We start from the raw sequence: 27,285 nt of genomic DNA, 5'->3' as shown, positions 1-27,285 counted from the left end.
TTCCCAGCTTCTGAACTGACCCCTAGCTTAAAGCCCCCCTCCCTCACATCTCACCACCAAATCAGCAACCCCTTTTAACTGTTACTGGATCTGGGAAGTGCTTAATATGCACCACATCAACACAAGTCCCAGACCCTGGAAATAAAATCTCTAAAAAGCAAGCCAGGTGATTGAAGGATGCATATTTGTAATATCACCTGGAGAAAACCCCCTCTGCTAGGCAACTTTCCCTACTTTCCTGCCTCCTGGGTTGTAAGCAGCCAATTTGAGCTGCTGCAGGAAGCCAACAGAGCTCTCCTCCATCCCCTTAGGACTCCCCTGCCCCCCACCAACACACACACACCCCAATCTCACAGGAAAGGAGTAGGGAGCGGAAAGAGTCCAGCAGCTCTGCTCCTTCCTTGCTTCTCCCTTCCTGTGATCAATGGGATGGCTACTTGGGCCTCCCTCCCTGCAACATCCACCCTGGGAAGGAGGAGAGGGGACCCTGTTGCAGCCCTCCCAAGCATCAAGGGTGAGGAACCCCAGCAGCTACAGGAGGAGAAGAGGTGAAACCGCAGGGGAAGGGTGCAGAATTGATGGAGGGAGGAGGCAAATGTGCAAGTGGTGCTAGACACCCTGCCCACCTCCCCCACACACACACACTTTCTTCAATCTACTTTAAGCACTGGGTCTGGGGGAGCAGAAGCAGCAGCAGTGGGGGACAGACTGTGTCTGCTTAGAGTATATATAAATTTCTGTATGATAATTTGAATTAGTCCTGCCGGGGGGCCTGAAACCCACAGACTTGCTTTGTTCTGCTGCCTATACTGCAAGAGGTCCTGGTATGGCAACTGGACTCCTCCAGCGCACACTGCAGCCATGCTCCCCTATTCCAACTGATGCATGTTTGCAGTGCAATAACAATACAGTTAAAGACAGATCATTGAATACATTCATACACATTTTGGAAGCTGATCTAAGCAGGGGGGAATACTGTACCTTGGTCTGCCACATCTTCAATATCTACTTTGAGTTCATTTGCCATGAAGCCAATAACTGAAAAGATGACAAAGCCTGCAAATATACTTGTGGCGCTGTTGGTGCATGTGACTATCAATGTGTCCCTGAGGAGAAAAAGACATGTGCCAGCTTGCTTTAATATGTAAAAGAGAGCTTTGTAGACAGTAGATGTGCTTCAAGTAACAAACGTGCACAAGCAATAAGAATATTGAAAAAGATACTTCCCACCCAACCACACATCAACCCCTTTTTCAAGGGAATGTAGTGCTGGTGAAAGATGTCAGGCTGACCTGGAGACAGAAGTCTTTGGATGAGCAGTAGTCGCAAGAAGCAGCATACAAGATTCCCTGCACTGACTCACCAATGTAACTCAACAATGTTCTGGAGAGAGCTTCTCAAGGGCTAAGCAGGACGTTCAGTTCTCTTGCCCTTGCAGTCTTTGCCTCCTCTGTTGAAACTGCCTGATAAAGCTATGATGAATTGTGATGGTGGGGATTTTATTGTTTGTGATGTGGATACCTGTCCAACAGATTTTGCGTAGGTCGCCAAACAGCCATGACTTTCAGTCACTGTTTGTCTTTGCTGAATTTAAACCAGACATCTCAATGTGAAGCTTTCCATATCCTGTATCATTCCGCAACCCCCTACATCTAGTCCCTCTTTCAAGTTCTTTCTGATACAGTGTTCATTATCTTTTCAGAGTTGTGAGGAGCAGCCTCAGGAGATGTGTGTGCCCAAGTAGTGGGCTTTATTCTTTAAGCATGTGTAACTTTATAATGGAATCGATAATGATCCCCCTTCAGAGTTCTCACATCCTGGCTAAGATGTCTATGCTGCCATTAATACAGTGTCAGACTCCCACTTCGAACTCTATTAATAAAGAAGCCCCTGGTCAAAAATTCAAACCCTGGAAAAAAGTTTTTCCAAGTTGGCATTGAATTGCTCACAGTCTCACTGCCATTTACTCATTAGACCCAAGAAGAAAAGCAATGTAGAAAGCGGTCAAGATCCACACTGAGCTGACAGCATCCTGGAGTCCCTAATGGAGCATCCGTTGAACAAGATAATACAATATACGATCATTCTTCAGTTCTGCTGAAGGTAGATAACGTTCTGTTTGGAAGGAGATCACTGTGTGCTAATCTCATTCCAAAGGAAGGGTTTTGGCTGGGACAAGCCTCAAAAGGAGTGTGAGAGAGAAAGTAGGAAGCATTATCCATTGTTTCAGTTAAATGGACATGATCAAAGAGTTTTTGAAACACATACCCTAAATTTTGGGCATAAGTGGATTTAAGCAAGACAGTTATAAATGGTTTCATGAAGTTTAAAAAATAAATGTAAGTAAAATATTTTTTTTTAAATAATTTGCCCTTGCCATACTAGAATGAACCAATTGGAAAACAAAACTGATTATATAAAGAGAAAACTGACATGCCTTATTTTACCATCCAAGCTGTGTGAAATGTAAAATTAAACCAATAGGTGAAAAAGCACTAAGCTTCTTACGTTTCTTTCAGCTTTAATACTATGAGATTTATTAATAATGTAAGAATTTTTTCCAGGTTTTTTTTTTTTAAACTTAGTAGTGTACCTTTAATTCTGAAGTTCAGCAAACATTTTCCAAATACATGAAGCCATTAGCTAATTAATACACTAAGCCACCAGAACAGGAAGATGACATATTTTGTTTTCGCACCTGCATGTTTTCCTTATGTTTCGGAGCACTGTTTTTCCAATGTTAGAGGAGTCCAGACAGCATTAATAAACCCAAGACATGGGCCCAAGATTTTTAAAAAACAAAACCTAAAATTAGAACTCAGAGGGTGCTGTTGAGCCCTCAGCTCTTTTGAAAAATCAGGCCACTTATTTAGGTGCCTAATTAGGAATTTAAGAGACTAATTTTCAGGTTTATTTTTTTAAAAATCTTGGGCCACGGACTTAAAAAGATACACAGAGACATACTTACTGGGTTGATAAGTAGTGCCAAAAACGTGCTAGATGCTTCACAGACGTTAAGGATAAGGTCCTTGCCCTAACAAGCTTACAATCTAATGTCTTGATTCTGAAAAGTACTCGAAGATACGCTTAAGTCCATTCCTATTCAGGACAACACTTAAGCATGTGCTTAAATGCTGTTCTGAATAGGAATGCTTTCCTGAATCAGCACCTAATCACTCCTCTCGAAATCAATGGGAGTTTTACTTCAATGGAAGAAGGACTGCTTCTTAAAAAGGCAGTATCAGTGAAGCAAAGGGGGGCAGACCAACGTAACAGCAAGTGAGTTAATCATTCTCATAGGCATTGCATGCATCTTAATAATGATGCTTTTTTAAATGGCCATTTCTTTCATAGGTTTTCTGAGTAAAAAACTAATCTGAGTGAAGACAACTTTTTCAACCAACGAAATAGGAGACTTTTTTTTGGAAGAAAAAGTTCTAAGTTTGTGACCTTGGAGACTTTTTTTTTTTTTAATGTAACATTGGTGTAAATGAAACTGCAAGAGTAATAAACAGCCTTGTTAGAAACGGGAATCACGTAGGTAGAAACTGAGTGTTACCCACTCACACGTCTCTCAATACAGCTTGACCCTCACCTAATTGTAATCATGAGTTGCTCTCAGCAGAGATGACCAATTGTGCTGGATTTCATGACGCTGCCCAGAGTCCTTGACAGCTTTCTGGATTGCTTTTCATCCTGGGACTGACTGCTTGTAATGAGAACAAATGTCCCACAGGGATTATGGTGAGCTCAATGCACATTTTGGGAGTGGTGGATTTTGAAATTAAAAAATACAACAAAAGGAGACCCTTTCCAGCCAGATTTCAACAAATCAGAGGTAAGTCACATTTTGGATTTAAGCTACTAGATTGTGTGTCTTGAATAATATTGATTGATTTAACCTCTCCATACCTGTAGCAATTATTATGGAATTTGTTATATGAAGAGAGAGTAATTAGACCTCCCCACGCAGCCGATAATGAGAAGAAAATCTGAGTGGCAGCGTCTTTCCACACCTAAGAAAGCACAGGAGAAAAAATAGTGTCAGCTTCAGTGAAGGATTTTGGATGGCTAATGAAATCAATGGTGCCATTAAACATTACAGTTAAGGTGTTAACACAAATGGTTTAAATAAACTCAAACACAATTGATGTTAATAAGACAGCAATTTATGGCCAAATTCTGCCCTCAACTGGATGGTGCCTATTTGATAATTGCACATTAGCTTGAACAAGAACGATGCACCTACCTGAGGACAGAATATAACCTTTGGCAAATATAGAAAACAGATAATCAGTGAATTACATTCTGTATAAAACAGAATGGATTTACCTGTGTTCAACAAAGAAAATGCAGATCTAGAGAAAAAAAATGTTCAGTCAATACCAATAGATTATCTATCATATTCCCAAATCCAGTCAAAATGGCATTTTCTCCTCTTGATGCAAGGAAGTAACTCCACTTTGTGTTAACTAAATTACACACCATAAGCCAAGTTCAGCTCCAGTTTCAATGGGAGCTATGGGCACTCACCTGCAAGGTCTGAATTTCATCGTATCAGAGGAAAATACACCTGGGATCAAGGCTTTTAAAAATAAAAATATCAGACACTATCCATGCTATAGGTCATTACAGATCATTTTCTACAGAACATAGGCACAGGCCTCAGATGCATTTATGGGCCTGATATTCAAGTGCTTAGCACCTGTAGTTAGGGCCAAATTTTCAAGAGAGATCAGCAGCTCATTTAGTACAGCAGGTGAACATTTTTCAAATGTTTGATAATTTTATTACATCCAAATTTTAATATTTGATTTTCAACACAAATAATTGAACCAAAACTTGTCCAAATGTTGGGTTTTGTGTCCAGCAATAAAAATGATTGTCATTTTTATCATAACTGAAAAATGTCATCATATTTTCAAAATATGCTTCAATCCCAGCAGCTCTCACTGTGACACTTGTGGCCAGATTTTCAGAAGTTTTTGGAAATCTGTCCACTTATTTCAGTGTATAAACTGGAGTTGTGTGGAAAGGATTTACTACTCACAACAACACAGGGTTAAAACAATCCAATATAAGCAAAGTAGCTATGAAGAAAAAGCCACCCATAAAACCTAACCAGAAGGGGAGACTTTTCCAGCTGTGTTTCAGATACAACCAGTGTCCTAACATCATGTCCTGGAAAATTGGCAGATTTTCTGAGATCTCAGCAATTTGAAACCAAAATCTTGCTACACCTGAACTGATTTCAATGTTAATTATCTGAACCTGAACGCCAACCCTAGCTCAGACTTTAATTTGATCATTAAAATCTAACCTAAACTTAATATTGTTCCTCCATGGCCCATCTGCAAATCAGTATCAAAGTAAACACATACTACATGTACATCTTTGATGTTTTAATTTACTAGCTGCTCTAATAAAACTACTTGTTTTCAAACATCAGTTCAAACTGAATGGGAGGGAGCCATGTTGAAAGCTGAGAAATAACCTTTCTTCCAATCCTTTCCAGTTCATGTTGTAGTGTATTTTAGCAGTACATATAATTATCAAAAATTCTTCAACCCTAACCCTTATATATAGTTAGGGGTTCTAGTTACCTATGATATTGGTTATAACAGATGTTCTATACCTGCACATTTGCACTTTATATAAAACAAAATTACTGATGGAGCAGAGTTACATAACCTGATCTGATAGTGATCAAAGTAGGATTCACTTTACAGAATAATCTTAATTTTTTCCAGTGTGTATTAAATCATGAACCCTAAAGTAATCCACAAAAAACAACAAACCTATAAATCATGCAAGTGTGTTGTATTATTAATAGGTTAAAATTAACCAAGAACAATTTCAACATCAACTCAGCAAATCTGTACTTTCTAAATATGTATTCATAGATTCCAAGGACAGAAGGACCATTGTGATCACCTAATCTGACGTCCCCATAGCACAGGCCATAGAACTTTCCTAATTCCTAGAGCAGATCTTTTAGAAAAACATCTTAAATCTTGATTTAAAAATGGTCAGTGATGGAGAATCCACCACAACACTTGGTAAATTGTTCCAAGGATTAATTATCCTCACTGTCAAATACCTACAATTTATTTCCAGTCTGAATTTGTCTAGTTTCAATTTACAGCCATTGGATCATGTTATACCTTTCTCTGCTAGATTGAAGAGCCTATCACTAAATAGGTGTTCCCCATATAGATACTTATAGACAGTAATCAGTCACCCCTTAACCTTCTCTTTAAGCTGAATAGATTGAGCTCTTTCAGTCACTATAAGGCATGTTTTCTAATCCTTTAATTCTTCTCGTGACTCTTCTCTGAACCCTCGTCAATTTATCAACATCTTTCCTGAATTGTGGGCATCAGAACTGGACATGGTGTTCCAGCAGTGATGGCACCACTGGCAAATACAGAGGTAAAATAACCTCCCTACTCCTACTCCAGATTCCCTTTTATGTATCCCAGGATTGCATTAGCTCTTTTGGCCACAGCATCACATTGGGAGCACACGTTCTGCTGACTAGCCACCATTACCCCCCACATCTTTTTCAGAGTCACTGCTTCTCAGATAGATTCCCCCATCCCGTCAGTATGGCTTATCATCTTTGTTCCCAAAAGTATACATTTACATTCAGTCGCATTAAAACACATATGATTTGCTTGCCTCCAGTTTACCAGGTGATCCAGATCACTCTATATCAGTGACCTGTCCTCTTCATTATTTAGCACTCCCCCCAATTTGTGTCATCCATCACACTTCTATTCTGAAACACCCTGCTTGGGGAAGTCATCTAAGATATACATAACATATTCCAATAGAACATGAAATAAATATATACACACACACACATATACACACACACACTCCAGTCAATGTAACACAATGAAACATGCAATAAACTAGTGAGATGAGAACAAGATTCCACAGATGACTTTTTCAAACACCAATACTCCACATCTCAAATATGTTTGTAATAAGTCTGATGGGGAAAACAAACTCATATAAAGTGTTATAAGTGGAATAATGAGCCCACCATAGCATCAATTAGTTTCTCCCACTTAGGCGTGATGAAGTACCAGATTCCAGCCCCAGCTCCTGGCAAGGTTACTCCTCTGATAAGCAGGATGATGAGCACTACATAAGGGAATGTAGCAGTAAAATACACGACCTAGAAAGACCACAAAATGTTATTGATTTGGATCTATATGAGGAGACAAAAATAAGAGTAGTCCACCACTGCCTAGAAATAGCAATTTCCCAGCCGCATACACGGACACATTAGCCCAGAGGAGGAGCAGAGTGGGAAGACAACAGGTTTATTTCCCAGGGATCCTGACAATGCGGTCACTGTTACACCACTTCTTGCTAGTGGCAATAGCAAAGGCACTAAAGATTAGGTGCAGAAAGCTGGGGTGCTAGATAGTTAAGGGGGAAAGGAGGGGAGATAAAAGTTGGAGTTTACAACCAAATTCAAATATCCTGAGCTGGTGTGAATCAACATAGCTCTATGAGAATTAAGTGAGCTATGCCAATTTACACTGGTGAAGAATCTAATCTATCTCATTTTCCAATATTGGCTAAATCGGCCGTGTTTTGGTTTGCACTTCTTAAAACTTAATATAGAATTAAAACATTAATTATGGGCTTGATCCAAAGCTCATTGAAGTCAGTGGAAATAATCCCATTAACTTTGGATCAGGCCCTAAGTATCTAATGGCCTGAACACATTTGATCTCTCATTTAATTATGAATTATTCAGTACACTGATATGTAGAGTTGTTCCAGTTGGTCATATAAAAAATGCTGAGTGAGTCAAGATCTGCTAGAGGCTATGGTGTAGGGTCTAAAAACTGAAATCTTTTATATCATGCAGCTCCTGAATCTCTTATTGGGACTGAGATCCTCCACCTCAACCCCCTTAATTGAGATGACTTTTGAACATACCTTCCCAGCTTCCATCTCACTTGAACCCACTCTGAGATCAGCAATTGCCCTCACTCTTACTCCATTGGTAGCCTACTCCTCTCTGTCTCCTAAGCTTTTGTACAAGGAACCCCTGCTGGAGAGTTTCATTGGAATACATGAAGCATCCATGGGCCATATCTTCGGAATTTTTTGTCTCATTGCAGTGTTAATAAAAAATTATGATTGTGCCAAAGCATAATCATTTATACAGTTCATAACCATGCCAAAAAGACAATACGATAAAATAGTTTAATTACCAGATAAACTCTAGTGCTGGGCAAATAAATTAATGAAATAGTTTACTCAACAAATTTCATCACTTTTTTTTCAGCCTACAAACAGATCACAATTTTCTGTATTTACTCATTCCAAATTCTACATGAATTCAATAGCAAATAATTCTGGTCCCTGGTCTTTTGGTTGTAAATATTTAAAATTTGTGTTATAATCGTTATGTCACATAACTTTTAATGAGACGTATCCTTAAGTCATTTTTAAAGGGAATTTAAGCTCCTTAATCACTTAGTTATGAAAATATGTATAATCATAGAATATTTGAGATCATGGGATGTGTGGAAGAAACATCTTAACAAAAACGCAATCTCAAAATCTGTATTGACTTTAATGACACTGGAAGCATTTTTCATGGAACTTCAGTCAATAAACACTCAGCACATTATTAACACAGTTATAGATAATGTACATTAATATGTCATAATTAATTTTGATATAAATGTATAACAAATGAATAAGTCATCACTAACTGCGTGTTTTGAGGTGTTTCTGGTTAGGAATCTTGATATTGATCTCTTCCAAAAAAATAAATTTGAAAACGCCCAGATTTTGAGTTGACAGTAGACATCGCAGCACTGAGTTATTCCCAAAATAGATACACACCTGACTGGAAAGTCCAAACAGTAATATTGTTTTCACTGAGTAATAATTACTCATCAAAAAGGAACATGTAGTTGCAAAGCTTATAATGGTGGCCAGTGGAAAATTTCAGTTAAAAGAAAAATAAGATGCTGTAGTTTTCAGATACCTGAAATATGCCATTTTTCTAATTAATTCAGGTGAAAAATAAAATTGCCACTGTATGGCTTCTTAATTCAGTGCACTGCTTCCCGTATTATGTTAGACAGCCTTTGCAGACAAATATCTCCAATTAAAAAATAAAATAGAAAAGGGGATAATTCTACATCCCTTTCTTTTATTTCATCCAAATTGCTTTTAAGATCTGAATTTGGCTTGTTCTATTTGAAAGGTAGCATGATTAAAGAGTGCATTCTACCAAATGAACGCCCAACCCTAACTGCACACAAAGGACTATTATGAAAACCTTAGGCACCATTCATCCCTAATATAACTCCTCTAATGTCAGAGGAGTAACACTAAACATGAATATGGCCAAGTAACTAGAAAAACTGGATGGCTCAGCCTTTCATCTCTAAGGGCTTGTCTACATGAGAAAGTTGCACTGCTTTAAAGGTTTCGTTTTAAACCTATTTAGGTAAATTGGTACAGAAGTCTGCATGGGCACTCATTTCAGTTTAGCTGCAGCTTCGAGCCAGGTCACTATAGACCTCCCCTTCCAAGGTATCACAAGTCTTTCAGGGTGAACTGTCCCAGGCAGTCCACTCTCCACTGCCTGGTCTGTGCCACTTCCTCAGTGGCTGGCAGGAGAACGCAGACCCACCCTCAATTCTGGGCACCAGTTCTGGGGCCCTTTGATCAGCAGCCAGGGTCTGCACTATATTATACCTTGGTGCTTTTCCCACCTTTCTGGCTCTCCCCCCTCTCTGGGTTTGCCAGCTGCACAACTGTAGGCTACTTGCCTCTATAGCCTCAAACACATCTCCCTTCTCCCAGGGAGTGACTGCAAACTACTTCCCTTGCAGCTCCTTTCTGCTGTCAGCTCCTGGGCTTTATCCAGCCCCACCTGTTCCTGTTCAGCTGAGTCTTGTCCAATTGTCCACCTCCTCCAGGTGCAGTTAATTGGTCTATCTAGCTGCCTTAACTCCTTCTGGTCTTGTGTGGAGTGGGCTTCCTTACTGTGATGGGTTGTCAAGAACTCAAGTGGGTTGGAGACTGAATGACCCTCTTTTCCTACAGGAGGTGAACCCTACAGGACAGGCTTGTGGCAGATTGGTAGGGCCCTGGAGCTTTATTACTTCTGTCCAGACTGAACCTGTTCTGTGGCTACATGGAGAATTTCAATCTCCAATGCTGACAAGCCAGAGTTTTTCATGAACTCTAGGTTCATTAAAAAAAAAACAGTTTCACTACTATATGCAAGTCTCAGTTTATTCATTTCTGGATCTTCTTTCCCACACCCTTGCCCACACCCTTCACAAAGCAACTTTTCCCATCACGCCTGGAGTGAGAAGATCTGCTCCCACCCCTGGAAATTCCAGCATTGCCAACTTCAAGAGATCAAAAATCATGAGTCAGACTCCCCAAAATCATGAGATTGGCCTTAAAATCAGGACATCTTAAAAAAAGATTATATTGTATTTTTTAGGTCAGTCTCTTGATTTTTGAACTCCCCCATGGAGTGTGCATGTGACAGTTAACGTTGCCCACTCCCCTACATGTACTGGTGATTGTAGGCCTCTGCTGCAGGAACTCTGACCCCCACATCTGCCCATCTCCTATCTAGCAATTAATCCTGTCTCCCAATCTCCTATCAGTTTTCTTCCCACCCAACCCCTCTCAGTTCAGCCCAATAGTCCCCATCACCACCACTCAGTTCATCTCCCCTACTGCATCAACCCCTACCACCCTCAGCTCATCCTTCCAGCACTCACCCCATTTGCTCAGAACCCATCATCAGTACATTCCCCTCCACCCCAACATCCCTCATCCTCTTCATTTCAGCCCCTCCCCTGCAGCCTCCAGCCTCACCTCTGCTCCTTAGAGTTCTTCCCCTGCCCCAGGCCTGAGGGTGCTGAAGTGGGGATCCCTCTCCCACTTCCCAGGCTGGCGGGGGAGCAGCCACCCAGGGCTATCAGCTGGAGCCCTGGCTGCACCTGGGGCGGCTGATAGAATTTCTAAGTAAAATTAAGCCTCACTTTTAGAACTCTACATGTCAAGCTTTTATTCCAGTTGATGCTTATTTGAGGGTTGGCCCTACTCTGCTTCTGTCTTTCTCAGATGAAGTTTCTCTTCCCTGCTGGGGTGTAGCCAGCTGTCTCTTGTTAGCTTGATAGCTTTGTATATCTGATATGTAAATTAATTATCATTTTCTTTCAAAGTACTGTGGAATTAACTGCCCAGTGGAGAAACTACATTTCTTTGTTTAGGATGGGGTAACTCCTGTTTGATTGGAAAGACATTTGTGCAGTGGCTGAAAAAAAAAATCCTGACAGAAAGTTCTCCTGGTAGACATGAATGGGGCTTAATTTTAGTTAGAAATTGTACCTCTTGTACTCAATTTGCAAGAGTTGTCGTGTCTGAAATTCCACAGCTACATTGTAATGACTGTTTCCTGAGAAACAAGGGGTATCTGGACTCAGATTTGAACTTGACTCCCCCAGTTTATGAAGTGAAGTTGCTTAATTTTCAAGACTGCAGAAATGATTGTCACTGCATAGACATTTCCCATAATTGCATAAGTGTCACTGTAACTGTTAATGGAGCTTTCATTATGAACACTGAACAGAAATATGAAAGGTTGTCCAAGTCTCCTGGAAACATAATTGCCAAATACATTAAAAAGAAGTGGATCACTGTTAAAGCCTCTGCAGATCTGGGAGTGAACATCCCACCAAAAATATCTGCCAATTTCCACTGGCTTTCTAGTCAATCGGGAATGTAGGAGCAAATGCTAATAGAACATTTCACTGAAATTTAGTTATCAGGGGTTCTCAAAATTCATTGCACCACGACCCCCTTCTGACAACAATTACTACACAACCCCAGGATGGAGGACCGAAGCGTGAGCCCGCCTGAGCCCAGCCGCCCCGGGCGGGGGGGGAGGGCAGGCCAAACCCAAGGGCTTCAGCCCCAGGTGTGGGGGCCTATAACCTGAGCCCCACCACCCAGGGCTGAAGCCCTTGAGCTTTGTCCCCAGGTGTTGGGGCTTGCACTTTGGCTTCTGCCTCGGACAGTCGTGCTTGGGCTTGGGTTTCGGTCTGGACCCCAGCAAGTCTAACACCAGCCCTGGCAACCCCATTAAAACAGGTTTGTAACCCACTCTGGAGTCCTGACCCACAGTTTGAGAACCACTGAGTTAAGTTAACCATCTCGGATGCAATCTTGCACCTAGAATTCCCCCTGAAGTGAACAGAAGTCTTGTGTAGAGCTGGGCAAATAACAGCTGTTTTGGTTCATTGGCAATTCCAAAAAAACCATTTTGGGTTGAACCAAAAATGGCACTTTTCAAAATTGTTGGCAAATCAAAAAGAAAGAAAATAGTTTCTGCTCAAACAAAATGTTTTATTTTGTTTTTAAGAATTAATAATTTTTAAATTTTCTTAAAGTTAAAAGAGATTTTGAAATGAAAAATCATTTTGAATCAAAAATCAAAATGTTTTATGTTTTAAATAGCAAAATGAAATATTTCAATTTTTTCATAATTTTTGAACAAAACAATTCAGTGAAATCAAAACAAATTTTCAAAATGTTTCGCTGTCACCAAATCTGCATTTTTGCGCAAAGAAGGTTTTCGTCAAAATATTTTGCCCAGCTCCAACCTTGAGTGTACAAGGAAAATAGGCCTGGATTCAAAATGAGATCACTCCATGAACTTCCCATAACATGGGATCATCCCCTCTCAAAATGTTCCATAAAGTAACAACCAGCCTCTCTTCCTGCCATTTTCCACTGGCCCTGCTGATGGTACGTAGTAAGTTCAACTTCCAGTCAGGTCCCATAAAAACTTTTGCTTTTAGCAACTTCCAACTGATTCACTGTCTTAAACTATAAGTGCTAAGCAACATAGTGTACTGTTACTGGTTTACTGTGGTAAAGAAATATTCTCACTTTTCCCGATGTCTTGATTCCTTTAGCCAAGGATGCGTACACAATCGCCCAAGCCAGAAAGAGAGCAAGTGCCAAGGGCCACCTGATTTCACCAGGATATTCAATCCCTGCAGAAATCTTCAATACAAAGTACCTGAGAGTCAAAAAGTTAGTGACAATGATTGCAAGCTGCATTATCCCAGTGTAAGGATCTACATTAGACGTCGCTTATAGTGCTGAGAAGTTTCTCTGCGCTACCCCAAAGGCTTCAGTGAATTTCACCATGTATTATTATACCTTTTATTAATAATTGTTATTTATTATTTATGTGCATTGTTGCAGTGCCTAAGAGAGACAGTCATGGACCTGGACTGAATTGTGCTAGGTACTGTACAAACAAAACAAAAAAAGATGGTCCTTTTTCTCTTGAAACTTAGCTCCTTTATCCTTCGTGCCTGAAGGTCAGTTCTCACATGCTCTAGTTCCAGTTTTCTGGAACCAGTCATAAGTGACCCACGCAATTTAATCCCCACATTTCAATAGCAGAAAAGTAACCTGACATTTCCTAATCAAATATGGGTCTTACTTGAAGTACTCTTCACTTCCACTGACAAAAGTCTTGTTTCCTTGGCTGGTGAAGTTAACCATAGTCAAGTTTGGATAGGCACTCATACAGAAAGTAGAGTTCTTGATCTGTATATTTGGGTGGTCATCAATGATGCATGAATCTGTTAAGAAAAAGGTACAAATAAAATACTCGACTAAACATTTTAGGGACTGATGGGCACAACTCTGAAATACACTTATACTGTAGATCTATTTAATGGTGATATGTTACGTTTCTATAGTACCTTGCAACCAAGGATCTCAATTCATTTTATAAATATAATTTTTATTAAGTCTCAATACCCATCTGAGATAGTTGGCATTGTTATCCTTTTTTTCCACCAATGGGTAATCTAAGGCACAGAGAAGTTTAGGGACTTGAGTCAATGGAAGATATGGGTGAGCAAATAATGCAGAATTGACCCCCAGTTCACTCACCCAAGGACAATGTTAATCTGTGGCAATACTGAGAACAGAACCCAGGAGTCCCATCCACTAAACAGATGTAAATACAGAGACAGAGATCCAACAAAAATTATACCTATGAAAAACAATTGTATTCCAAAACACACCACTGTAAATGTTAAATAAGATAATATGGTTGAATCTTAGCCACATATTGGTTCAAACCAAACCCTAAGATCTATTCTGGGAGAGTTTGGATTCAGATATAAGTGTTATGTCAATACTTATCCTTACAACATGCAAATAAATTCCAGATCTGAAAATCCCCAGACTTTAAGGGTCTTCAAATCGGATCTGGATCCATATGTGATCTGGGGCTACTTTAGTCTGAACAGAAACCCTCTGTGATTACAGAAATGATGGTCTTTGCCAAAGTTCCCAAAGATCACCAACAAATTTAAAACAAACAAGTCTGTTAATTCAAGAGTATTTCATTTGAGTAGGAAGTATAAATTTTCTAAGCTGAATTGCCAACAGACAGCTAGCATAGTCTCTCTCTCTCTCAATATTTATCCATATCTTCTAAAGCTCAAAAACTTCCTAACTCAGAATTTACATAATTCTAAACCTCTATGTTCAGTTAGAATGATTCTGTTTAGTGTAACTCCTTCCTGAAGATATCATTATTGGCAATTTTAATAATTATTTGAGACCATACAAAAGAAACATGAAATACAAAAATATTTCATAGGTGTTTAAGCACTGCCAGCAGGGCATCATTTCCCATTTGTATTGCCTGACACAGCCAAGCTCAGCTCTCTGATAAGAGGAAAGCCCAGACTTCTCTGAAATGGATATTGTCACACTGCAAAGCAACCAGCAAAGAAGGATGTGTTGAGCTGTCATCTCCTTTCCCCCCTGACTCTAATGATATCACCACGTCCATGATTCCCCTGAGCTCTACCTGCAGGCAGATATGAAGACCAGCAAAAAAGTGACCTTAGATGTCACCCTATGAAACCTACAATGAGCTCATTGCAGTTAAATGCATAATTTGATATTTTCTGTTTCTAGCACAGTTATTTCAAAGTTCCTTACTTGTTTGTGATCATAGTTCTATGGCCCTCTAAGCCTTATTCTCATTGGAAATGAGAAGAGACAATTCTAATACTTCTGTAAAATATATTCCCTGTGAGTGTGCATGCCTGAGCGAGAGCAAGGGGTATATGTACTGGTACACACAGTTTTAGATTGGAAGGTTTTCCTTAAATAGACACTATAATAATTAATAATTCTATCTGTGCATGCAAAGTGCACAAATATACAGGACACACTATAATAATTAATATATCTATTTAAAGAAAACCTTCCAATCCAATCTAAAACCATGTGTGCCTGTACACATACACCTTGCTGACACGCACACAGAATATATTATACGGACGTATTAGAATCATCTCGCCCCATTTCCAATGAGACTAAGCCTTAGAGAGCCATAGCACAATGATCACAAACAGTAAGAGGCTTTGAAATCTGTGCTACAAACAGAAACTATTAATCTACACGTCTAACTGCAACCAGCTCATAGGAGGTTTCATAGGGTGACACCTAAGGTCACTTTTGCTGCACTGCAGCAACTCTGCACAGCATTAACGTTTGATAGCTTAGTTCTGTAAAGCTTTCAGTTTCCTTGCACTATCCTCTTAAAATCAGCAGAGGGCACAATTGTACTTTCAAGTATAAGCCCCTGCCACCATGTACAAATAAGTCTTCTCATGCAGTGCTATTGATCAAAACTGCATGTATAACAGAAATAAGGATTACACTACCTTGGAAGATGTTAACATGAAATTACATTTACACGGACAAACATTAGTAATTAAAACCATACTTTTTTGAAATCAGGAAAGACGAGAGCAATTTAAGTGAGTCCAGTGGTAACTGTGCTTGTTTTTCTGTAGAAGAAAGCTGAAACCAATCTCTGCCTTTCAAGACTTTATGCTAATTTTTGAAGATAGGCAAAACCTTTCAGTTGCTGAGCAAGCTGAAGGATAAACATGTCAGAGAAACATTAAACCAATAGGAAAACCTGCAGTTGTCACTCCCCAACTTTACAGGTAGAAATAAAGGATCCTTAAAATGAGATCTGATCATCCCTGTGCTACATCTTTATAAGACAAAGCCCTTATATTCAACAGCCTGTCTAGAACCATGCTTAACTTTAAGCACCTGAGGAGTCACACTGTCTTCCATGGGGCAGTTCATACTTAAGGATGAGCCCATAGCTCAAGTACTTTGCTGAATGGAGCCATAGCACTGAATTCAGATTTTACTCTCTCAGGCTTCTTTGACATCGAAGAGATTAAATATTTTAAGGGAGTTTAATGCTTTACATTTTCACCTTTAAAAGAGGCCAATGTTTACAAATTTTCAAGCAAATATATGAAAATCATTCATTGGCTTTACAGAATTAGCACACAGTTCAACAGCTGTCTTCGCTAGATACCTGAAAAGACAAGGGGGGCTGCTTATCTGGAGGTCCCAGGCAGATGTGAAAGACAGACTTCAGAATATTAGAAGTATGAGTCAGATTGTACTATGGATCAAATGCAACCCTAGCGTCATCACTCAACTCCATCGAAAAAATTGGGATTGTATCAGGGCTGAATTTGTCCCTATGCTCCCATTTGAAATTGGTCCCTAAGGGCCCTTTTCTATTGACATCAACAGTATAGGATCAAATCCTAAGAGTTCAAGCCTCCAGTGCATGATCAGTAATTATTAAAATTTCCCTAACTTGTTGTTTTAGTTATTATAAATTATTTGTATTACCATAGTGCCTAGGAGCCCTATATCCCTACAACATGGGGGTTTAAACCTCAGAAGCAATGCCCTTGTTTCTTATTATGTTGCCATGTGTGTCCTGTAAAGCTGAGCAAATAAATCATAAATTGTAATGTATTCCATTAATTTTTCTCCCAGTCCAGTTTGTGCATCATTCACTAACAGGTCACAGATTTTTTGAATTTATTAGTTATTTGAAATTAGGTATTAAATAATTTCTGTAAATAATTCTGGATCCGTAGCTTGTGTGAGCACAGTGCATTATGAGTTCTCAAGATCTGCAATGCAAGCAGTTTAGATTGGATACACATGCCACTTAGTAGATTTCCTTTCTCTGACCAAATGAAACTCTTGGAATCAGGTGCTCAGGCTGAACAGTACAGTTACAAATTGGAAACTGGCTTTCCTTAAACAGCCACTTAAAATCCACTATTGAGTAATGAGCAAGTGACCATTCTTGCTAGCACACTCCTTTGCTGGAATATTTTCGGGACTCAAACACAATAGAGATGCAAATATAGTTAAAAAAAAGTAAGTTTGATTAAAAAGATGAATCAATATAAATACTTCAATGAATACTGAATGTATCAACTTTATAAAAGCCAGAACTGAAGCCCATTGAAGTCAATGGGAGTCTTTCCATTTACTTACATGAAATTTGGACAGGGCCTTAAATCTGCTACAGCAGAGTTTTGGTGGATTGTACAGTTGCCATAGTCATAAAATGAAACATGTGACTCTGGCCTGCTTTGCTCCAACAGATCAGGAGGGAAACTTGTGCAATGATCGGACATTTGGGGTAAGATTTATTCCTGGTGAGTTAGAAATTAAAGCAGTGGGATTACTTTGTGGGTGAAATTAGCTCAACTGAGCTGGTCAGTACTGAATCACAGTACACAAACTACATTTGTCTTCTACCCCCCACCCTCCCAAAACATGTTTTAAAAATTATTGGTTGTTAAAGAGATTTTATAAACAGCACTTAATAAAGAATACCCAATCATAAATGACAGGTTTCAGAGTAACAGCCGTGTTAGTCTGTATCCGCAAAAAGAAGAACAGGAGTACTTGTGGCACCTTAGAGACTAACAAATTTATTAGAGCATAAGCTTTCGTGGACTACAGCCCACTTCTTCGGATGCATAAATGATTCATTGAAATGCTCCACGGCACAAGCAGGTGACTGGCATAGCACTTCCAGTCCTAATGCACTAAAATTCATCTGATATTGGAAGCACAGATGGAAGGAACCTAAAAGGAACTTGCAAGTACCATATTACTGTTAAAAAGAGCTGATAAAAAAACGCCATTTATTTTTGTGGGAAGTATAAAAACTTTTTCCCCCCACTAATTTTCAGTTTTTAGATTTTGTTTGTTTCTGTTTTCTAAACCTGTTTTCAGTAAAATTCTTTGGCTTCTGGTAAAAATTGTAAGTTTTCATAAAAAGCCAAAAACTTTTACTGAAAACCAAACCTCACCAATAATATTTCAGTTTTCAGCTTCCAATTTTTCATGGGAGAACTGAAAAAAATTGACAAAAATCCATTTTGGCTAAAAGGTCATTTTGGGCCTTCTTTATTATTGATTTTTTTCCAAAATAAAACAAACAAACAAAATTCAACCAACGGATCTGAGAGAAGAGTGCATGATTATACATATCACTTTAAACCAACTGCATCAAATGATACTGCCAATGACATTCAGGATCTGACATCAGTGGGATTGTTGTCGAAATAAGGACTGCAGTGTTAGTTCCTAATAAAGCGTCATAGGTACAATATCTCCTCCAACCCAACTTGTAAGGAACGTCCTTTAAAATAAAATTTTTAAAAAGCGTGTCACAACTTACCTAATAAAAGTTTGTTTTTATCTTTGCAGTCTGGTGTATTCCAAGGATTGGTGCAGGAAGCCCAGGGTAATACACGTACAAAGGATGCAAAAAGGTAGAAAAGTGTGTAGCACATAATAATATTATAGTATATGGCTATTAGAACAGAGATGATCAGCATAGCAATGCCACAGCCTGAAAAAGAAAGGAGACAAAAGGCTAGTACGATCACACATATTCCTGATTACAAACATATACTATCAATGGATTGTAAAATATCCAAACCTGACCATATCATAAGCAGAAAGACATTTTTCAGCTGTTGCACATACAAAAACCGTTTCCCAGAAGGCCCAGCAACAACACCCCAGCATTGGCTATGCAAGTCACTTATTGAATACAGATCAGTATATGTATATTTTTTAAATCTGTTATATAAAATAATGATATAATTGTGAAATCTAACACAAAATATTACTTGGATTTCCTAAGAAAAGAGGACAAGTTAAATTAACATTCCCTTTTGTAATAACATTCCAAGGTCAAATGAAGACTGCAATGCATGGTTCAAGTGACAATGCCATGCCAAATAAAATGTTTTACAAATGTCTGTTAAAGCTTCAGGCAACTCACACTTCTCTACAGACGTTCTCTTACATGTGAAAGGGAAGACTCAGGCTCACCTTGTAAGGCCGGGATAGCTTTCCAGACAGACACAGGTCCCTGACTAGCAAACTGCCCCAGTGAAACTTCCAGGAAGAAAATGGGTATTCCAGCTAGAGCCAGCATCATCAAGTAGGGGATAAGAAATGCACCTTGGGGAAAAGAGAAGAAAGATCTGAACTGCAGTGGGGAAATGCTCAAGCTGCGTAATTCTCAGCATCAAGCAGCATTCAAGTTAACAAAGATTCGTGGTATTTAGGAAGCCTTAAAAGAACCTACTCCACTAGAGTATTAGCGGATGAAAAGGGGCTGTTGCAGTGAGAACACCGAGTATTCTAATCTGTTTAGAAGGGACACTGTAGGGCACTTTGTTTCAGTAAATTCATCTTAAACATACTGCTCACCGCCATGCGTTTGACTAACTCGTTAAGAAGGGCTAGTACTGTGTCTTGAGAAAAGTCCTGTTCTAATTATATGAATCGCTCCTTATTCATTCTCCGGGAGTATTATGAATTTATTTCTGTACTTTGCCACATTCCATGCTTTCTTATTTTGTCTGAAAATGAATACCAGTCTCGCTGCAGGTGGTAACCCCCATTTAATTAATTAGCGTCAATTCCCCTCATCATCAACTGCAACTGTGTCTTGCTTCCTTGTCTGTGTTTGAAGGGGACCCGTCTCCGGTGAGCGTGAGGGCAAGAGTCATTGGTGTAACCAGCTGGAGTGATCAATGTGGGGAATAAGGCAACTTTACACCCATTATACCGAGATTCTGGTGTATTAGAACAACATAAGGGGTCTAAATCGAGGCTGAGATGAGCAAGCATGCTCTTCTGTAACAGCTGAGCTGGGGTGCTCGCCCAGAAGGGTTAACAATGAGAGTGCCAATCACTGTCCCTCTCCAATGTTGTCTGTATTTTTTTTCTTTTAATCCTTCTATAACACAATTGTATTCAACAGGAAATTGGTTAACGCCAGTAAACCCTAGAAAAGCTTGGGAAGACTCCCCAACAGAACCTCTATAGACAGTTATTAACTACTGCCAGGGCAGTGAGTCAGATTTCGAGGCAATAAATATGCTTCTTTGGAAAAGTCACTTAATTAATCTTGGCTACCACGTTGATGAGGATAAAAGTTTGTTTAAATATATATTCGTTGCATTTCTAGAGTTTATTTCCAAATCAAGGATTTAAACTATTAGGGATCTCTTTCAAAAAGTTTAGTCTTATTACTGCAGGAAAATTGCTCTTAAAGCGGAAGATTCATGGCTGTGTGTAATTACCTAATACACACTTCGATATATGCAGAGAATATACATACAGCATTTTGCAAGGAATGTGTATCGGCTTGAGTGCAACAGGAAAAAAATGAGGACCTAGGTTCTGAGTGTCATAAGATAAACATGTTTTCATCCAGTGAGAAGATACCAAATTCAGTACAATCATTGATTTCTCATATTTACAGGAAGCTACAATGTGTGCGGAAATGTGATATTTTTAAAAGGGGGGGTGCGGAATAAAACCCATCTTAAATTTTATATACACTTATTTCTGCCAAAGAATCACTTACTGAACTCTGATATATAAAGGATTTACAGTGAAAGTCCTATATATTTCCTTTAATAAAATTAATAAAGGATTTTCTCTGTAAAACCTCTTGTATATCGGAGTTCAGTAAGTCATTCTTTGGCAGAAATATGTGAATGATCCACTTCTCACAAACTGAAGGATTTGTAGTCTATCTGGTATTTTAAACAATTACAGGCGTGTCCACTATATTTTACCATATGACAGTGGTAAGAGTTGCTTGATTACCGCAACTTTTTTTTTTTAAAGAAAAACAAACACTCTAATTGTCTGTAAGACTTTGTTGGACTCAACAGAAAAGACTATTTAAATCTAATTAGATGTTTTCAAGTCAAATTGCGTTTTCTATAATAAAACGGGTTAAGCAACACAATTGCACACTGCTTTTGCATCAGATTTATTTTATTTGTATTTTACTTTGCTGAACATTATTCAAACTTTTTAAAAATTACTATTTCTCAGGTAGTGAAGTGGGATTTAAAATAAATGCGCAGTTCAACCTAAAATATTATTGAGAGTTGATTTTGATTCAGATTTTGCAGAGATTTCCTCTTATTTCATACTTACTTTGGGTTCTCCTATTTTACCTTCGCTTTCCAAAGTCAAGTATTTGGATTAGAACCGCTTCTATGCGTTTGAATTTAAATTCACACATTTATTTTAAATTTATACTTTGGCTGGAATGTTCTTAGTCAAGTGAAATCCGGTGCTCAAATTTTATCAATGTGTTTGTTCATTTTCTCTCTCTCTCTCTCTGGCCAGTATTAAGTAGGAAAGCATCTCCTTTTAAAAAAGCTAAGAACATGCTATTTTCTAAGGACCATTGATGTCAATGTGAATTTTAGCTTTTAAAAAACGATGGTTTGGTCTAGCCCTAAATCTTTGATTGACACAGGATATTCGTTGCTATGTTTTGAAGAGCAGGTGTCGGGGGAGGTCTTTTCCCAGGCACTTTCCTCTCGCCCCACTCCCCTTCCCCTTCCCCGCCCCGACAAGTTATTTGCTGGCTCAGTATCGCTTGAAGAGCAGCAGGGTGTATAAAGACAGGAAAAGCCATACCTCCCCCATTCTTAAAGGCCAGGTACGGGAACCTCCAGACATTGCCCAGCCCCACTGCATAACCCACCATGGAGAGGATGAAGTCCATCTTGCTAGACCAGTTCCCTCGGGCTTTATTTTCATCCCCTTTATCGTCATCCTGAAGGGTGGAGGGGAAAAACACATTGTCAACGTGGCTGTTTTCAGATCAAACAAAAATCTCAGTTCTGCAATTACCTGGCCCAGCAAGAAGACATTATTACAGACCAGCTGCTGCGGGGAGAGGAGAGAGAGAAAATATCCAATACAAAGAGATATTACTATGTATAACAAGCAGACTCCTCGTCTTCACCCTCCCACCTCCCCATGCAATCTACACCAATAATTCTGGGCGCTCTCGGTGTCATTGGATACAATCACCTTGCTCTGGATCTGGCTCCTGTTGAGAATTTTTGTCATTGACTTCAGTGGAAGCAACAGAGGACCTCAATTTGGGCATTGTTTCAAATTGGGGAGGGGTTAGTGACAGCGAGAACTATTCGGCCCAGTGCTTCTTACTCCTTCCATGTGAGTTCCATGAACAGCCGTGAATTTTCTCCTGGTGTTTCTGATACTTAAATTCTAGGGCCTTGAATTTTTATTCCAGCTCCTGACCGATGGGCAGAGAACTGATTTCTGTTGCGATTCTTTCTGGAAAAAAATCTAACCCAGGTTACCTATATTTGGCGTGTACCTGAGCTGCTTTGCCCTTCTGCGGGTCGTGCTGCTCTGAGGAGAACGGTCCCCCAGTGAGCCAGAACTGATTGGTCCTCACGAGTCAGATCCTGCGCACCAGTAGAGTCAGTAGAACTCCACCACAGTTTGGCAGCATGGAAACATCTGGTATAAAGCTAGGCCGGCTCGCTCTCTCCCGCTCCACCCCACCCCAGCAAAGATCTTTGCTGAATGATCCCGAGTCGCCTCTTTCCCTTAAATACGAATGTCCCCAGTCCATGTGGAAGAGAAAGCGCAGCGCCGTTCCCATCGCATTGGTAATACTAAGGAGCTCTGAACCCCGGAGTAAGGCTGTCTCCCGGATTATATTCCACTGGGAGAAGCCCCTGCTAGGGGAGAGTGTGAGGTGCGCGTTAGCCACATTTTCACATCGTTCAGCAATGCCTAGGAGCCGCTCAGTGACCCTAAATAACGATTGAGCTGTCTGAGAGGGAGTGATTGATCACCAACCCCAGCCCGGTGGCTGGTCAGGGACAGGGTTTGGTAGGGTTTGCGGAATGGCTGGCTGATTTTGTTCTTGTTTTTGGTTACAGCCTCCAATGCGTTACAGGTAATAACACCCGCAGAGGTATTAGCGCAATGCAAAGCTTTTATAAACGGGGCCAGTGAACGGCAGGGCAATCTCTTGGTATTTGAGCCCAGAAAGGGAGAGTTGACCTGAAAAAAACTAGGTAAACAAACTTTTCTTCCCAGCGTGAAGAAGACCATGTGCAACTGAATTCAACCACAAGTATTCTGAGCTTCGTTATTTCGTTCCGGGCAAATTCGGATCGTTTTCGTCGCCCATTTTAAGAGAACCACCCCATTGCAGCTGAGCTTCAGGGGCAGGCACCGCTCAATACGCGCCTTTGAACTATTGATCATTCATTTTCCTATTGCTAACAAATGATTATTAATCAGCAGCAAAGAAACTCCCGTTGCATACTTTCAGTCACACCGTTTTCTTTCTATAAGGGGGTCCTTTTGAGAGGGAGAGATTATCAGTAATTACCCCCTTGGACTGTGCCCAAATCACCTTTTTTGTGTTAGGCATTTAGAACTTGGAATCCAAATACATATGTACTTTAACGAGCTTTGCTCAATGGTGTCAAAACAGGTGTGATCCACCCGGTTCACTTAGAGGAGGGGAAAGCGACAGAGAAATAACTTACCCCGTTAACACTGCCAGGCAGAACAGAAGTGTTCCCATCTGTGCCCAAAACCACGGTGCTCTGGCTCATGGTCACCCAACCGCTGTTGGCATTGTTTTGCTCCAGTGTGCTCTTACCAAGACTTTGATTAGCTTCACCGTCTGTGCTTTGCAAAGAGGGGATTTTGCAGTGAAGAAGATTGGCTTGCCCTTGGTTTCCTGCACTGGGGATGTTTTTTAGCGGAAAGGTTTCTACAGAATCCTTTCGGGTGGTGGAGTTGGCTTGGACTGGGGTGCTGCTGAGCTTGCAGATCCCAATTTTGGTCCTCTCAAAATCGTTCGGTTTGGCTTCTTCAGATAGAGACATTTTGTTGTCGCTGGAGAGAGATCTGGAGACCTTGGCCAACTGGGACGGGGCTTTTGAAGGTAGGTTCTGCTGTTCATTTTCAGGGCTGGTTCCTATAACTCCCGCACCTTCAATTTGTCCAAGGGCAACTGTTTCGGGGCTGTTGACAACCTGCTTGTTCATATCCTTTTGACTGGTGTAATCCTAAAATGACAACATAACATACTTTACACCAAAAAAAGAAAAGCGTTAAGATTTTGTTTTTTGATATTTCACAAATAAGCACTGTGCATAAAACTGCGATGCAATTTTGCTGCTAACCGTGGTTAGGGAGATTTTGCAGTAATTTCAGTCTACACGGATCTCTTCGGTAGCCTGATCACATTAAACGCTAATATTCTGAGAAGATAACCGGGAGACAAAAATAATAGAGACTGCAAACCTATAATTCTATACAATGTTTCTACAGCTCTGCGCCTCCAAACCTTGTTGGATTTCACATCACGACTGTAGAATGCTCCCTTCCCCTATCACCGTTGCAGAAAGCTTCTTTAATTTTACGCCCCATTTCCTTTCTGTCATTCAACAATGCACACTGGCTTTTTTTATAGGCAATAAACAAGCTGCCCTGTAGGCAGCTAGAGATGCTGGAACCAAACGGAATAGTTGGTATAATATTGGTTAGCATTCCCGATATTCCCAATGAAGATACTAGATTCGTTCTAAATATTGAAAAAAGACAACACGATGAAGGGATATTCTATACCATAACAAATGCTGGATTATTATTTTAAAATAAGCTTTCGAAATCATGCTCGTCTTAAAGATCTTAAATTTTCGAAAATAGCAGATAGCCTGATTGGTTAAATATTGCTAGTTACAAACAAAAAAGCTGCTAAATCTCACCATTTAACAATTTCTTGTTAAAAATGTGTGCCCCTCTTTGTTTTACACTGTCACATTTCAAAGAAGAAAATTGCCCGATACAGTTTTCTTTGCATATATGCTTCTTATCTTTAACAATCTCCAAACCCACACAGTGTCAGCAGAGACACTGCATAGAACTCGATAGCGATTTTACTGAGGTCTAAAGTACATACGTTTCTGAATACGTTCTCTTTCTTCTCTTATGTTGGCTATATTACAGGTTGAGAAAGGTTTTTTCCATAGTGGAAAGTAGCCTTTCAGCACCCTGGACAGTTCCCATTTGAAACCAGCCCCTTCACCCACAACCTAGAATACGTCTGTTAGTCTATAAGGAGCCGCGGGACTCTTTTGTCACTTTTTACAGATCCAGACTAACACGGCTACCCTTCTGATACTTTTGCATGACTGTTACTCTCTACGTGAAGTAATACGTGAAATTAACAAATAGAAACTACATAGAGTATAGCCAAAGTAAATTCTAAAGAAAAACTCTCCCCTCAACTTAACCACATCTCAAAAACGGAAAAACAAGCACTTACCATGTCTTAAATAGTAACAGATTGAAGGGGTGGAGGTAAAAACAGCAGTACAGGCGATTGATAGACTGAATTTTGCTCAGCCAAGAGCAAAGCTTTCTATAGCTCCTTGGGAAAGATTGGGTTTGCGTCAGTGCAGAGCAAGGTGCCCTTCGTTTGACATTTTCTTGATAATAAGAGTTTGATAAATCATTACCCTTGGATTCAGATTTTAAAGGGACAAGAAGAAGCCAGAGCGCCGGCTAGCTGTCACTCAGATAGGAGTGGGATTGCGTGTTCAGTGTGATTCATATGGGACTGACTACTAAACCAAACCCAGCAAGAGCACTGGCGAGAGCAGAACTTTCTTGCTGGTAATTAGGAGGAACATGTGAGAAACACGTCGTATTGCACCCATAGCAGAAGAGTCAACAGGAGAAGCCTTTCATTTCTCTCTCTCTCTCTCGTTATTGTTTTTGATTCAACATTCGATATTCCTTGTCCCTGGATCTCTGCATCTCACAATGATTCCAACGCTAAAACCTTGTTAACCACATAATATTTAGATTGGCTTCTTCCTCCACCTAACTTTACACCATTAGACAATAACATTTTATTACGTTTATTACTCCTGCAGCTCCCGGGGGGGAAGCCCTACCTAAACAAATCGAAGCGGAATCACCCCACAAAGTTAATCATCTCAGTAAAGAAATATTTCTTTCCATCAATACCCTCTTCACTGCAGTTGGGCGGGGGAGGGAATGCAACGTTCAGTGCAGTTTTAGATGTTGTCCCTTACAAGCAAGACGAAAACTCTTTAGAAATCAAGATATTAAGTTGGCGATAGAATTGATTTTCCAGTGAAGGAATCCATCGATGCATTTAATAATCACTTGTAAGTGGGTGCTATGGGAGGCTGCTTACTGCATTTGAGCACAACGTGTCATTGCTTTGAAAGTAAGTAATCATAACATCTACTTTTGACAAATCTCGATGTGCCTTAAACAACACTCTCTCTGTCTTTCCGTTTAAAAGTATATGCCCTCTGTTTCTTCCCAACCCCTCCACACATTATGTTATATCCAAGTGTAGTCAATCCGCAGTGTATGCCTGTTATTAATCGGGAACAAATATAACTTTAAATTAAAATAATTTAAAAAAAATCTACTGCTACATCTCTTCTCTTATAGAAGACTAGCCCGGATTTCAATAGAAAAACTAATCCTTAACACACATTATTTCCAAACTACCTACTGCCTTGTGCCATAATTAGTCGTAGGTCCTAGTCAGGTGATTTAAGAGCTCTGCTCCCCTGCAGCCAGCTCTGCCCAGGAGACTCAGGCAGCAGCCCAGCACTATACATGTAGCTGCAAGGACTGCCCATCACAATCATAACTCAACACGGGTCTTTGAATTACACCTTCTCACTGCAGCCATAGGCAGAAATTCATCTGCAGGACTAATATATAAAAAGCACCACAAGGTGAGGGAGGTTGGGGCTAGCAACTAAGAACAGCAAATATCATTTTTCTTGGAAATTTTTATCACATTCCCAAACTTTCAAATTAAACACTCAGAATTTTAAAGCAGAGCTTAATCTTCCTTCTGCTGTTGTTTAAAACATATTGAAACTCAAAAGACATACTTAATTTTTAAATATTTGTATTTAACATCCTCCC

General features: G+C 39.8%; 1 protein-coding gene across 1 annotated transcript in view; it reads right to left on the bottom strand.

The window, feature by feature from the left end:
* SLC6A5 (solute carrier family 6 member 5) overlaps nt 1–25,939 on the bottom strand; it is a 54,835-nt gene extending 28,896 nt beyond the window's left edge. Inside the window, exons 1-10 of the mRNA XM_034769796.1 lie at nt 25,631–25,939; nt 23,841–24,368; nt 21,937–22,075; nt 19,312–19,443; nt 18,650–18,823; nt 13,532–13,673; nt 12,967–13,099; nt 7,052–7,186; nt 3,913–4,016; nt 982–1,106 (exon numbers count right to left, since the gene is read on the bottom strand). Of these exons, the coding sequence (XP_034625687.1) occupies nt 982–1,106; nt 3,913–4,016; nt 7,052–7,186; nt 12,967–13,099; nt 13,532–13,673; nt 18,650–18,823; nt 19,312–19,443; nt 21,937–22,075; nt 23,841–24,368; nt 25,631–25,633 (1,615 nt within the window). The 5' untranslated portion in view covers nt 25,634–25,939. The remainder of the gene's footprint in view (nt 1–981; nt 1,107–3,912; nt 4,017–7,051; nt 7,187–12,966; nt 13,100–13,531; nt 13,674–18,649; nt 18,824–19,311; nt 19,444–21,936; nt 22,076–23,840; nt 24,369–25,630) is intronic.
* Between the last annotated feature and the right edge of the window lie 1,346 nt (nt 25,940–27,285).

This window comes from Trachemys scripta, chromosome 4 (assembly GCF_013100865.1).
Source record: "Trachemys scripta elegans isolate TJP31775 chromosome 4, CAS_Tse_1.0, whole genome shotgun sequence".
Lineage (NCBI taxonomy): Eukaryota > Metazoa > Chordata > Testudines > Emydidae > Trachemys > Trachemys scripta.
Note: the sequence above shows the minus strand (reverse complement) of the source record. Positions and strands in the feature narration are given on the sequence as shown.